The sequence below is a fragment of the Thamnophis elegans genome, chromosome 12, assembly GCF_009769535.1.
Source record: "Thamnophis elegans isolate rThaEle1 chromosome 12, rThaEle1.pri, whole genome shotgun sequence".
NCBI classification, from domain to species: Eukaryota; Metazoa; Chordata; class Lepidosauria; order Squamata; family Colubridae; genus Thamnophis; species Thamnophis elegans.
The window spans coordinates 419,499-432,663 of NC_045552.1; the positions used below are offsets into that span (position 1 = coordinate 419,499).

The 13,165-nt window shown below is 57.5% G+C and overlaps 2 protein-coding genes across 3 annotated transcripts; both read right to left on the bottom strand.

Moving 5' to 3' along the window:
• Positions 1-403: 403 nt before the first annotated feature.
• Positions 404-6,015, bottom strand: LOC116515748 (cytochrome P450 2G1-like). 2 transcript variants are annotated; one of them, XM_032227953.1, is made up of 9 exons: positions 5,382-6,015; positions 4,700-4,898; positions 4,354-4,503; positions 4,082-4,242; positions 3,733-3,909; positions 3,197-3,338; positions 2,358-2,545; positions 2,133-2,274; positions 404-1,898 (listed from the first exon to the last, which is right to left on the bottom strand). In XM_032227953.1, exons 1-9 carry the CDS (start codon positions 5,523-5,525, stop codon positions 1,717-1,719), a joined length of 1,485 nt encoding a protein of 494 aa, XP_032083844.1. In that variant the 5' UTR covers positions 5,526-6,015; the 3' UTR covers positions 404-1,716. The 2 variants fall into 2 exon arrangements, with proteins under 2 accessions (XP_032083844.1, XP_032083843.1); XM_032227952.1 differs by having other exon boundaries at positions 4,700-4,862; positions 5,346-6,015.
• Positions 6,016-10,826: 4,811 nt separating this feature from the next.
• Positions 10,827-13,141, bottom strand: LOC116515755 (cytochrome P450 2F2-like). The gene is made up of 4 exons (XM_032227961.1): positions 12,591-13,141; positions 12,096-12,283; positions 11,539-11,680; positions 10,827-11,221 (listed from the first exon to the last, which is right to left on the bottom strand). Exons 1-4 carry the CDS (start codon positions 12,610-12,612, stop codon positions 11,040-11,042), a joined length of 534 nt encoding a protein of 177 aa, XP_032083852.1. The 5' UTR covers positions 12,613-13,141; the 3' UTR covers positions 10,827-11,039.
• Positions 13,142-13,165: the final 24 nt, after the last annotated feature.

Sequence of the window (13,165 nt, forward strand, 5' to 3'; positions counted from 1 at the left end):
CTCCCAGGGGGGAGCTGGCTGGAGCTGATCCCAAGGCTGTACAGTTCCTCCCCACCCCGACTGGCCAGAAGCCCTGAGCAGGCAGCTCTTCGCACCCACTGGAGCAAGGGTGGTCCCTCACACCCCTCAGCGCTGCTGCTGCCGGGGCCATGGAAGTGTCGGGACCCACACTCCCCACTGCCCTGCCTGGGAGGAGGGAGGAGGGGTTTGGGCAAAGGAAGAAGGGCCAGCCCTAAGCAGGGACCTCTGCGGTTCATTCCCCCCGTGGCTTCTGCGTTTCCCTCTGGGAGGCTCTTCTGGGCTGACGGTAAGTCAAGCAGAGTCCTTGGGGTTCACCTATCAAACCCTCTGTGTATACATGATATGGATGTCCCCCCCCCCATAAAATTTAATCCATCGTCTCTTGATAGTAAAACATGTTTTTATTCTGTGTTTAAACTTTGTCCAGGCTGTGTACAGGATTATTCATAATAAGCATTTCCTTACTAAATCCAGCATTTTGTACTCTTTCTTCTTAAAACTTCTATGATTTCACAATGTTCATAGTAAAAGGAATATTCATAGGAAACAAAAAAATGATTTCAGAAATAGATTCTGCTTAGGAAGATTGTCTGCAGCAACCTCTGCTTCCGCAATTTCACTCAATTCTCCTAAATATCTTGTTATTAAAATACTCTGTGTGTGTGTGTGTGTGTGTGTGTGTGCGCGCGCGTGTGCTTATTTCTCTAAACAGGCTTTAAATTGCAGTTTTAAAGGTCAGGCAGATTTCTAAGCTAAGAGACGGGAGAAGACGGCTGGCAGACGACTCTCTGGAAATGCCGCTGCGTATCAAGGAAGCTCCTGGGCAAAGTTTCTGGGGCGGGGGGCTTCCAGGCTCTCTCTTGGGGCGGAAGGGGGCAACCCGCCATGGGCAACTCACCACAGCCAACTGGGACAGTCCAACAAATACAAAAGTTATTTCGATTTCGATGGAACCATGTTCAATAATAACAAAGTCAGCCCAGAAATGTAAGAGTTACAATAATGTTGACAAAAATGTGGCCATGGTAGCAAAAGCAGTTGAATGCAATGATTAATACAGTGTTGAATTGTCCCACAGCAAGTGCCTGCGGTCAGCTGTCCTTGACCCTCCTTTGGGCCAGGAAGGGGCTGCGGTGGGGGGAGGAGAGACGAGAGGAAGGCTCCGGCTAAAGAGCCAGACGGAGCCGGAAGGAACACCTAGCCGGCTTTAGGGCATTTGTTAATACCTCCAGATGGTTCTGACTCTCCAGCAACTGAATTGAGCACACCCTGCTCCAAATCTCTCTCCCCTCCAGGAGAAGGTCTTAGGCTGGGTGGGGGTGGGTGCAGCAACCCTCTACGGGCGCCAGTGGGGCAGAGAGAAGAGCAGAGGCCAGAGCTCCCAGTTGGGGTTGGAGGGAAGCAGTTTCCCCAGGGCTAAATACAACTGGGATGCTATGGGCTCCTCCTCCACAGATGCCCCCCCCCCTGTTCCCCTGGATTGGGATCTGGACCAGGACAGGGGCTGCTCTGAGGAAGGGAATCCATTGGACCCAGCAGATCCCTGCGATCTGCTTCCCTGGCCCAGCAGGAGGCAGGGAGGCACCCAGGACAAGAGCCACCTGGATGGAAACCTGTCCCAGGAGGGAGGGCTGTGGGGCTCAGACAGGACAGCATCAGGAAGGGGGCTGGAGAGAAGCAGGCAGACGCCCACAGTCAGCGAGGCAGCATGCTCAGCTGGTAGACGGGGGGGATGTTCCCAAAGCCGCTCATTTTGGGGGAGACGTCGATGTCCTTGGGGTGCAGAGATGACTTCAGCGAGAAGTTCTGCAGGATGGTGGTGAAGTAGAGGAAGAGCTCCATCCGAGCCATGGCTTCCCCCAGGCAGACGCGTTTCCCTGGAGGAGAGGAGAGACATCAGCCACAAGGAAGCCCTGCCCACCGAGGGAGACCTTTCCCCTTCTCTTGGCCAAGAGGGCCACCACCTTTTCAAGGCCTCGGGGAGGGGGGGGGAGGGGGGGGGGGAGGGGGAGGGCCGTAACTCTTGGCCTCGGCTGTGCTGCCCCTTGTGCTGCCCTGGTCAGGTGCCCCAGAGCAAGGACAGCCGAAGGGGAAAAGGCCCCGGCCCTCACCAGAGGAAAACGGCACAAAGGCCTCGTTCTTCTTAAAACGGCCATTTTCATCCAGGAAGTGTCCGGGGTTGAAGTTCTCGGGGTCGCTGAAATATTTGGGGTCCCGTAAGGCTGAGCCAAGCAGGGGGAAGACGTCCGTGCCCTGCAGAAACACAAACTCAGACTGAGGCTCCGTTCACCAGGGATCATCGCTGCACACGGCCCCTTCCTCTCGGGGAGCCTCACCTTCGGCAGAAGGTACCCCCGGAACTGAGTGTCCCGGATCACCGTGTGGGGCACTCCCATGGGGACAATGTCCGTCACCCTCTGGATCTCGTGGACTACGGCATCCGTGTAGGGCATCTTCAGCCGGTCTTCCGTGGCAGGAAGGCGACTGGGGCCGATGACCTGGTCAATCTCCTTGTAGATCTTCTCTGCCGAAACATCAAGGAAATCCTTCTGGGAGAACACGAGTGGCCCAGGCCTCTCAACCCAGTGAGGGCCACTGCCTCGGGCCCCTTAGTCAGGAGGCCGGGCAGACCTGGGTGAGCCTCTGAAGCTGAAGAGGCCCAGAGCCTCCCCCTCCCCTCTTTTCAAAGCCCCACGGCCCCCATCCTCAAGGCAGAAGCATCAGGTGGGAATAGATTCACCCAAGAGACACATTCCCAACCTTTATTGCATTGGGGCCAGCCCAATAAAAATTATTCTGCTCACCCACCCACATTCCTGCTACACCCTCAGAAATATTCCTGCTGCGGGTGACCAGCGGAGCTTCTCTTTGACCTGGTCTGAGAGGAAGGCTTGGACCTGATGCACAGAAGCTGCTTTCCCCACGAGGACTAATTAACTTCCTTTTTTAAAGCCGTCACACCTGTTTCATTAAGAGCCCACCAGGCTCTCAAGCCACGGAAGGGCTGCCTTCTCCATTTTGACGGGTCTTCTGTAAGCTGCCCATTGAGGTGAATGCCCGTGCTCCATTCAGGCAGCTGAGAGTCTCTCCCGGTGGGGTGGGGGGAGTCTGTGGGGGGAAGCTGCCTCCCCTCGGACAACTCCATGCAAACGGCTCCAGAGCTTGTCCAGCCTACCTTCCACTTCTGGGTACTTCATCAAGAAGAGGAGTCCGTATCTCAGGGTGGAGCTGACGGTTTCCGTCCCAGCAAAGAAGAGGTTGAGGGTGGTCAGGACCAAATTCTTCAGGTTGAATTCGGTGGAAGGGTTTCCTTTTTCCTTCGAGAGAAGAAAGGTCTCGTCTCAGCAGGGTCTGCATGGTGAGTAGAGGCCCCGTGGATTCAGGAGGTCCAGGTTTACAAGCCACTCGCTTATTTACTAGATGGGGATTCTGGACCTGAAATGTAATGATGGCTGCCCAAAACTCCTGGGGTAGCAGAGGAAGCAGGCTGGGGGAGACCAATCTAAGGTGGGGGACCGCCTAGCATCACCAGGCAGGTCCACCGCCTGTGTTGCAGGGAGAAGAAATGGGTCCTGAGATGGCTTCCTACTCCTTCCTAGCCTCGTGGGATGGACTCCAGGGGGAATTTCCACCCATTTCCCCCTCAGCCCCATCTTTTAGTCTCTCAGATTCCCGGGCTTCTCCCTGTGGGTGAGAAACTCCCGGCGGTACCTTCTCCATCTGGATGAGGAAGCAGTCAATGAAGTCGCGAGGGTTGCTGGGATCCAGCGTTGCCTGGTTGGTTTTGATCTTCCCGGCAATGAAGTCCTTCAGGTCCTCAACCAGGTAGTAAACGCGGTTGTGTCTTCCTGGCAGGTACTGCATGATGCAGGAATACATGTCGTAGAGCTGGGAGGCAAAGCAGAGAAACCCGGTGTGTTTATGGGGCAAAATGAGCAGCCTGGCACTAACCGGAGTCGACCCAGGAAGAGGTCTGCTCTGGGTTCCGCCAGGGAGAGCCCGTCGGGAGGATCCTCCTGGCCCACCCCGGGGGAAAGCCTGTTCCACGATTGCCCACTACCTGTGCCAAAGGGGTGCTCATCTCCATAAAACTTTCGTTGATCATTTGCAGCAGGGAGAGGAAGGTCTTATCTTCGTAGTCGAAGCGGCTGCCAAAGACCACGGAGCTGATGACATTGGAGACCGTGCGGCTCAGGAAGAAGGTGGGGTCGAAGGGCTGGCCTGAGGGACCGGAAGAAGCAAAGGTCTACCTGAGGATGCGGCTTTCCCTGACCCGGAGGCACGCGAAGCCCGAGCTCCAGTCAGGCATTGCTGAGCCTGCTCATCACCCACCTTTGGTTTTCCTGATTTCCTCCATCAAATACTGGGCCTCCTCCTGGATCCGCTCTTCAATGGACCTCTTGCCCATCCCAAAGTTCCTCAAGGTGGTGAGGGAGAAGCGACGGAGCTGCTTCCAGCGTTCCCCGTTGGCAAAAGCGACTCCTGGAAAGCAAGGGTCCATCCTTCCTTTGAAGGCTCCCTCTTCAGTCCCATAAAAACACTTCCCTCTCTGAAGCCCTGAACCAGGCAGGAGATGAGGGAGCTCACCCACAATGTCCCCTCAACCTCCCACTGGCTTCTGCTTCTGCTAGGAAACCTGGGTTCTCTTGGGCAGACGCCCTGGATCTGCTCTACTCACCAAAACCATTGAAGTTCCGGTCAATGCTGGCTATCTCCCCTCTGCCGCTGAACTCCTCAGCCTGGTCCACCAGAGCTTCCTTCACTGTGTCGTGTCCACACAGAACCACCACCCGCCGTGGGCCCAGATAGACTGTGAACACCGGCCCATATTTCTCTTTCAACTGCGGGAAAGGCCACGGAGAGAAAGTCACGAAAGGCTCCCACTTGGGGTCGTGGCAGCAACTTTAGGCCAGAGGCAGGACAGTTTGTCTGGAGAAATCTAGATCTTCGATGACTCTAAAATGGATTTAGACTGATCTACTCTCCAAGAAGGATTCCAGCAGCCTTGATGAGCCTTCGGTGGCACATCCACGGTTGGGAGCTGCCTATCCCCGGAGGCTGCTTACTTTAGGGCCAATAATGGGGTGGCATCGCCTTCAGGCACTGGCGCTCTGGTTGGCTCTGGTTGGCTTTTCCTCCATTTTTTATGGACCCCTAGAGATACTTGAGGAACTGGGGGGGGAGAGGGGGTTATTCATTCCCAGAGCTTAGAATGGCTCCTTCTGGGCAACCTGGAGCTTCTGCTCAGCCAGCCCATGAGCTTGAGGACCTCCGATCCGCCTTTCTGCCCTGCACCTCCTTGCACCAAAGAGGGGACAACTCACCGCCAGGAAGGACTTGAAGGGCTCGCTGGTTTTCACCTGCAGGATATTGCCAAGGAAGGGCAGCGGGGTGGGACCTGGGGGCAGCTTCCCTTCTTTGTGCATCCGCTTCCATGCAGAGATGAGCAGCAAGCAAGAGAAGCAAATGCCTAGGAAGATGCCTACTGTGCCCCCGAGCTCCATGATGACCAGGCGGGAAATGCACCTGGGGCCCCCAGGACCTGCTGCTATTTATCTGCCTCTCCCGGCACTGGAACCTGGGAGCTGAGCAGGAAAAGAAGATTGGGTTTCAAAGCCACGTTTGTTGGGCACCTGGCAGGGAGGGAGGGAGGGAGGGAGGGAGGGAGGGGGCATCTCCCTGGGCAGGAAGGGCTTGTGGAGGTCTTCTGGCCTAAGGCGAGGGCGGCTTTGCCATCTTCCCACCTCAACTGGGACAGAATCTCCACAACCAGAGTTAGATGTGTTGGAGACTTTTCGGACCCCAATTGAAGAGGCGGGGTCCGCCTTTCAGAGGCTGGTGAGTTTTGGCCCCTCAGTCCAGAAACTGCCCAGGAGACCCTCCCCCTTCACCAAATGACCAGAGAGTAGAACAAGAGGGGATGCAGGGATATTTTATCAGCAACATCCGGAGGGCCAAAGGACACTTCAAGGGTGCTTTGGAAGAGTCTTCGGGGGGCCTGGACTCCCGGGGGTGAGGCCTCTGGGCAACAGGAGGGCCGCAGACAATATCCACGGTGACTACCAGAATCTTGACCAAGCGCATTACAAAATATGCCGTTTGCTTTGAGTTAAAAAGCAAAGAAGGGATTCTGAAGTGCTGACAGGAAATGTACATCCAGCTTGAGTTTGGTTCCCAGAAGGGCCAGGAGGTGAGGCTGCGCTTGGGCCAAAGTTTTCTCTATTGACCGGCCCAGAAAAGGGTCAAAGTCGGGAGGAGACAAAACATCCTGGCCAACCAGATTTCTTCTTGGCCGGAGCAGTATTGGGGGGGGGGGAGGCAACTAGCAGTGTCTTGCCAGATTTCAGGGAGCAGGGAGGGGCTGCTTTGGCACCGACTCTCCCTTATGCGCTCCTTGGGGCCAGCGTGCCTCCCCACTCTCCCCACAGAGGAGCCCAACGGGCAGGATGCCAAAGGAGCCAGAATATTGATGCTTTCTTTGGGCCTGAGCTTGGGGTCAAGGCCACGCTTGGCAAAGGCTGCCCTGTGGTGATCCCAGAGCTCAGCCGGCGTATTGCCTCGTTTTCCATCAACCTCGGGCTCTTCCTTCTCAATGAAGGAGGATGAAGAAGGAGGGTGTCAGCATCCTTCCCTTGATCCCAACCGCAGACTCCCTCCCCCTCCCTCCTCAGTTACATAACGGCTGTCCTGCCAGGGCCCCCCTGGAGGAGCTGCCTCGATACTGAAGGCGGGTGGCAGTTAAGTAAAGGTGATTGGATTACCTCTTGACTGATATTACATAATAGGTTCCCCCCCCCCGCCGCCCTCTGTGGCTCCTGCCCACTTGTGGCACAATCCCTTGGGAAGCAAAGGGGGGCAAGGGGGCAGCTGGGTGATGGTCCGGCTAGATGTCTCTGGGCTTGAAGGTTGCACTGGGAAGTTTCCATCAGGGAGATTGCTTGACCCTTCAAACAATCCTGTGAACTCTGCACAGGCACCTTTGAGCAGGAAAGGGGTGGGGTGTTTTCCAAATAAAAAACCTCCATTTTTGCATTCTCCATGAAGAAGGACAACGGTCTCAGTTTCTGTGGTTTTTTTTCCCTTTCTTGCAGCACGTCCCTTATCGTTTTTCCACTGAAAGACCAGAGGATCAAACTTTGACGTTGTCTTTCGCTGAGGGCCAGGAAGGCAGCAGACGCAATCTGGTCCAGGGGCAACCGGCAGGGGGTGGCGTGAAGGGGGCTGGAGTTCAGGGCCAGTTGCCTGAGTTTCAAGGAAAGGTTGCGATTACGGCCTCCAGCTGGGCTCAAGCAGGAGGCTCCGCCAAGCGCTTTGATGGCACAAGGGTCCATTTCCCACCACGCTGTGGGCATGAGAGTGTTTGTGTTGCTGGACACGGCCTCAGAGGGAGAGACACCCCCCCCCCCATTTTGAGCTCTTGGGGAGGGTCTGTTCTGGGGTGGCAAGCAAGAGGGCTGTCCTTTCCCCCAAGGGGTGGCACCTTCTCTGGACTGCGAGGCCTGGGGAAAACCCCCTGCCCCCCTCCTGCTCCAGTGGTCTGCCTGCTTTGCTCCAGTAGAGGGTGGCGCGTCCACCGTGGAACGTGGCCTTGCCCGGCTGGAATGCCCCTGCACATCTCCCCACTGGCAGGGGCCCACAACTGCTGGGGCCCCAGGGACTGTGGCTCCTGGGCTGCCTTCGTGTTCCAGCTCTGGTGGCCGTGGAGGGCGTGTGGTCCCAGACCCCTCCTCCACGGTTGCTGGGCCCCCAGGAGGCAGGAACTGTTCCCCTTTCCCTGCTGCAATTCCCTCCTGCCAGGAAGCAGGGAAACCTTCTTGAAATGCCCTCCGCCCCCCTCCGATCCTCCCCAATGCCAAACATCGGGTTCTGCCGCCTGCCTTGCCCACACCTTGGCCTCTGGGTGTGCTTTGCCCTGTGAAATTCCACTTGTGAAAGGGCTTACACAACACTCCCTCGCACACGGTCTCCTGTAAACACCAGGCCCGTTTCTGTCCTGCTTCCTCGGAAACCAAGCCAAGAGAAGCCCTGGCAGACAAAGGGCCGGGCCAGGAGGGCATGAGCCTCGTGAGAACCTTGAGGTGGGGGGGGCAGGAAACCGGAGCCCTTCCCGGAGCTCCCATTGTGAGCGGAGAAAGCGGCTTAAGCCGAGGACGGAGGCTTACATAAAGCTCTCTCCCTTCGCAGGGCAGGCTTTGCCAAGCTCACCAGGGGCAGGCGGGGGGCTTGAGGGGGGCTCAGAGGGTCGCAGCCAAGGGGGCTCCTTTTAAAACAGCTGCTCTCCGACTGCCAAAGGGTCCCGAGTGAGGGAAGGGGAGGAAAAGAGCATCCAGGGAGGCTCCATGCGGGTCAAGGGTCAAGGAGGCCCAGGGCACTTGGCCCCTGCCCCCCCCCCCCATGCCATTCCTCAAGCTTGGCTCCCAACCAGAGTTCTGAACAACCTGTTGATGTAACTGGATCTGCCAAACAGGTCAAGAGCTTTGAAATGTTTATGCTCTGCAACCCACATTCCTCCGAGGGCCGATGGTTTCTTCAGACAGATACTCCACAGGTGGAGCAAGAGATGGCAGCATGCCCCCGGGCACTCCACAGGCCCTTCCTCCCTTGTTGCCTTAGTTGCGGGGTTGTGTTTCTCTTTGCCAAGCCCTGTGGCTGCAGGGCAGGGGAGCAGTTCTCGCTTCAGAGGCTGGCAGCACCCGGGGGCTGGAACGCCTCCTGGCCTCAGCCCAGAGGTTGGCAACTGGCCTCCAGCTGGCCTGGCTGACCACGGCTGCTGCCACCCAATGCCCTCTCTGAGGGCTATGTTGTCAAGAGGTCCCAGGCAGCCGGCAAAAGGGGCTCGTCTTTTGCCTTGAGACCACAAGTGGTGTTGAAGGCCCGTCTTTGCCCAAACTTCCAATGTTGGATGGGCAGCTTCCGGCCCCCTCCCTATGCCTCCCCCCCCCCGACAAAGCCCAGGCTGGCGAGAGGAATTCAGGGGGTTGCAAGGGAACGGCTGACCCAGGAAACGTTTAAAGTCAGAACATGCTCAAAGGCAAAATTGAGCTCATAATCTCAGGAACGTCTGTGGTTTTCTGACAGTGAATGGCAGCTGTTGGGGGCATTCAGGGTCTGGATGAAGTCTGGGGGGGGAGGGGAGAAAGAGCTTTAATCCCAATTATGATCCCGAGCCCAGAAAGGCTGCATTGCAAGGGGAGCCCTTTGTGCCCAGCGACTCCTTCGGCCCTTCACGCTCTTGCCTCCTCCTCCCCCCAATGTATATTATGGCCATAGGACAGCATATTATTATTATTACTATACAATTGTATCACAGCGGCCAGTTGTTTTGCCAGATTTGGCATTGGTTACTAGTTGGACCCCACCCAGGGGATAATTATTATTATCATTATCATCATCATCATTATTATTATACAATTGTATCACAGCGGCCAGTTGTTTCGCCGGATTTGGCATTGGTTACTAGTCGGGCCCCACCCAGGGGCCTAGGACGTTGTAACGTATTTTCGTAATATGCGTGCAGATCCAAGCAGTGCGGCTTTTTGCATTTGACTGATGGTGATTTTGTCAATTTTTAACTGTTTTAAATGTAATTCCAGTGCTTTTGGAATAGCACCCAGTGTGCCAATTACCACTGGAGTTACCACTGCTGGTTTGTGCCATAGTCGTTGAATTTCGATTTTTAAGTCCTGGTATTTTGCGATTTTTTCATGTTCCTTCTCGGCGACCCTGCTATCACCTGGTATTGGGATGTCTATGATTGTGACCTTATTTTTCTCAACCAGTGTGATGTCGTTTTGTTGGCTGGTCCACTTGTAGCCCACTTGTCGACGGATGTCCAGGGACCCCAACATCCGCCGCGACCCTTGTTAATCTGCGCGACGACCGATGAGATATATAATTTTTATTCGTTTCTTTCACCATATTGTATGGGTTGGCGGGTTTTTTTTTATGGGGCCAGTTGCCAACCTGACCCCAACCCTCCTCCTTTCTCATCCGGGCTTGGGACCGGCAACGGCGGAGTTGTTGTTGTTGTTGTTATTATTTCTCCTTCTTCCTGGCTGCACTGGCACAAATAATTCAGATCGGATTCCGTGGCTGCACTTGCCCAATATCCCACTTAGCATCTTCCTGGATTGATCTTCTGGGGGCTCTTATCAAACAGGGTGAATGTGGGGGCGCTGAGGGTTGAGTGCCCTGGGGAAGGACTCTGCAGCTCAGCTGTGCACCTGGTGTGAAGGTGGGAGCTCTGGGTGGGGAAAGGTGCTGTTGCTTTGGGGGTCGCCTCATTTCTGGTGAGCCGCTTCCCCTTCGGCTGACTCTGGGCTGCGGCCCATCAGCAGATCCCGCTGACGCTCGGCCAGTCCGGCTGGCTGCTCCGGTCCTGCAAGAGGGCTGCTCCTGCTCAGCTGGCACGGAGGCTCTCCTGAAATTCGCCCAGAGTCTGCCCCAAGAAGGTGACTGTAGCGCGGCACGCACCGGCTGAAGGAGGCCGGGCAATGCAGGCCAGTTGCTCTAGTGGCCCAAGCAACAGGGCTGAAGGACCCCTGTCCTCCTGTCCAGCCCCCTCCGCACCTCACAAAGCGGGAGTCCACCCACAGGGGGCATCCCGAGTGCCACACTTGGGGCCATCTGGTCCGGGAGACCCGGTGGCTCTTTATGGCCCTGTGCTGGGCAGATCACCCTTTCTCCGGCTTTTGCTCTCTCTTATTTTTCTGCTTTGCTCTCTTGAAGCAACACCACACAGTGATTATGCAGGAAACACACACACACACACACACAGGGCTTAGAAGAAACCAAGGCTGCACCAGTTCCAGCCACCTGCATCCCCGCAAAGCTTTATATTTTCAAGGCAAACACCTGGAAGAGGCATCTTGTCCCAGCCCCTCAGGAATCCTGGCCCCCGGGGGGGGGGGTGTCGCAGAGAAGGGGACCATGCAGCCCCCCCCCACAAGTCCAGCTGGTGCAAAAGCACAGGAGCGCAGAGGCAGGGTGCGCTGGGACGCCCACTCGGCTCCTTCCTCTCAGCGGGGGACGACCGAGAGCTCGTAGAGGGGCGGGATGGTGGCAAAGCCGAACTCCTGGGGGGTCAGGTCGATGTCCTTGGGGTCCACCAGGGGCTTCAGCCGGAACCGTTGCAGGATGGCGGTGAAGAAGAGGAAGAGCTCCATCCGGGCCAGAGCTTCCCCCAGGCAGACGCGTTTCCCTGCGAGGAGAGGGTGGGAGGGGCAGCCTTACCCTCTGGGCAGCTCCAGGCCGTGTCCTGGCCGGAAGCTGGATGGGCAGGAGCCGCTTACCCCTCCCTGGGAAGGCCGCTGCCTAGAGGGCAACCTTCCCCCTGCCTGCTGGGCTCCTGAGTTGCCAGGGGGGGCAAAGGGGGGTCCAGCGTGCGCAGGAAATGCTGAGGCAGCCCCCAGTGCCAACTTGGCATGGACACCGGAAAAGCCGTCCGTAAGAGGAAACACCCCAAGGGCAGCCGAGGAGCCTGGCCCGGGAGGGTGGGGGGAGGAAGGGGGGCTCTACCTGCAGAGAAGGGGACGAAGGCCTCGTTTTTCTTCAGCTGCCCGTTCTCATCCAGGAAGTTCTCCGGGTGGAACCCTTGGGGGCTTTTGAACTTGGTGCCATCATGCAGAACGGTGCTGAGCATGGGAAGGACCTCTGTGCCCTGAGGAGGAGAAGGCCCAGCTCAGAGGTTCTTTCGCCCAGCTGGCACAAGATGCCCGAGCGATCTGGGCAAGGAGGCCAAGAGGCGCTCTCCTTTTTGCACTGAGAGAGTGGGGGGAGGGGGGTTGGATGGGTGCCTGGGCTTCCCTTCTCTCCTCCCATCCTTTGGGACCCCCATCAACCCCTCCCCCCATCGCACCTGGCCGGCTGGGTGGGCAGAGGGGAGGCACTGCCTTTGGGCCATTCGCAATCTGCCCCCTCGGGGTGGGCACTCTCCGCCTGGGGCTCCTGCATGCTGGCCAGCCCTTCTCGGCCCCCTGATCCCTCCGCCCGATCCTGCCGGGCAGCCCGGCCAGAAGCCGGAGTGGCAACATGCCAGCCCCATGCCCCTTGGCCCCCCTCCCCAAGGCTCTGACCTTCGGGATGAGGTAGCCTCTGAATTCCGTGTCGCGGGTGACCGCGTGGGCCACGTTCATGGGGATGAGGTCGCTGAACCGCTGCACTTCGTGGATGACCGCGTCCACGTAGGGCATCTGGCTCCGGTCTTCAATGTTGGGGATCCGGTTCTGGCCAATCACACGGTCGATTTCTTCCTGCATCTTTGCTGGCAAAAGGTGGCCTTGAACTTAGCGGCTTCGACTGCACTCTCTCTGACGCGCCCAGATCAGCGGCTGGGGGGCCAAGGATCCGGGCAGGAGGGCTCAAGGGCTGTGGGGCTGGCTTCCGCCCCACGGCAGGGGAAGCTCCTGGCCTGACCTCCCACGTGGGTGGCTCACAGGCTGGGTTCAGGCCTTTGTGCAGCTCACAGCAACTTCTCTCTGGCCCAGCAACCCCGGTGGCACTTGGGGGGGGGGGGCTGCTTCCTGGCCTAGAGACACAGTGGGATTGAATCACCCCCCTCCCCAAAATACCTTGCACTTCGGGGTACTTCATCAGCAACAGAAACCCATATTGCAGGGTGGAGCTGACCGTCACCGTCCCAGCAAAAAACAGGTTCAGGGTGGTCAACTCCAGGTTCTTCTGGTTGAATTCGCTCTCCGGATTGTCCTTCTCCTGAAGGCCAAGTGGACACCAAGGGCATGAGAAGCTTGGGGGGGGGGGCTGGAAGAAGGCTTTCCAGCCGGATTGGGGGGTGCACACCAGGCGGGACAAGCCCTGCTTGCGGGCTGACCAAGCGCCGGTCCCCCCCAAAACAGAACTGGCCCCTTTGGTCCTAGCCAGTGGCCGGACTGGCCAAGAGATTCCCAGGGGACAGGCTGCCTCCTCTGCCAGCCCCTTTCCGGCTTCACCTGCCTCCGTCCCCGTCTCTGCCAGTGCCCCAGTGCCCTCTGCAGGAGAGGAGCTGCCAATGCTGGGCGTCCCGTGGTTGCCCTTGGAGTGAGGGAGGGACGGCGGCTTGGAGCCTGGTGCAACTGCAGAGACTGTGGCCTGGTGAATTACTGGACGCCCAACGTGCCCCTCGCTTTCCCCTTGGCTGGATTGGAAG

Excerpts from the sequence above, each read along its gene's own strand:
- LOC116515748 (XM_032227953.1), bottom strand. The coding sequence starts at position 5,525 with ATGGAGCTCGGGGGCACAGTAGGCATCTTCCTAGGCATTTGCTTCTCT. Across the intron at positions 4,504-4,699 it reads CCGGAACTTCAATGGTTTTG|GAGTCGCTTTTGCCAACGGG; the intron begins GTGAGTAGAGCA and ends CTTGCTTTCCAG. Across the intron at positions 2,275-2,357 it reads GGGGGTACCTTCTGCCGAAG|GGCACGGACGTCTTCCCCCT; the intron begins GTGAGGCTCCCC and ends GTGTTTCTGCAG.
- LOC116515755 (XM_032227961.1), bottom strand. The coding sequence starts at position 12,612 with ATGAAGTACCCCGAAGTGCAAG. Across the intron at positions 12,284-12,590 it reads GAAGTACCCCGAAGTGCAAG|CAAAGATGCAGGAAGAAATC; the intron begins GTATTTTGGGGA and ends ACCTTTTGCCAG. Across the intron at positions 11,681-12,095 it reads GAGGCTACCTCATCCCGAAG|GGCACAGAGGTCCTTCCCAT; the intron begins GTCAGAGCCTTG and ends TCTCCTCCTCAG.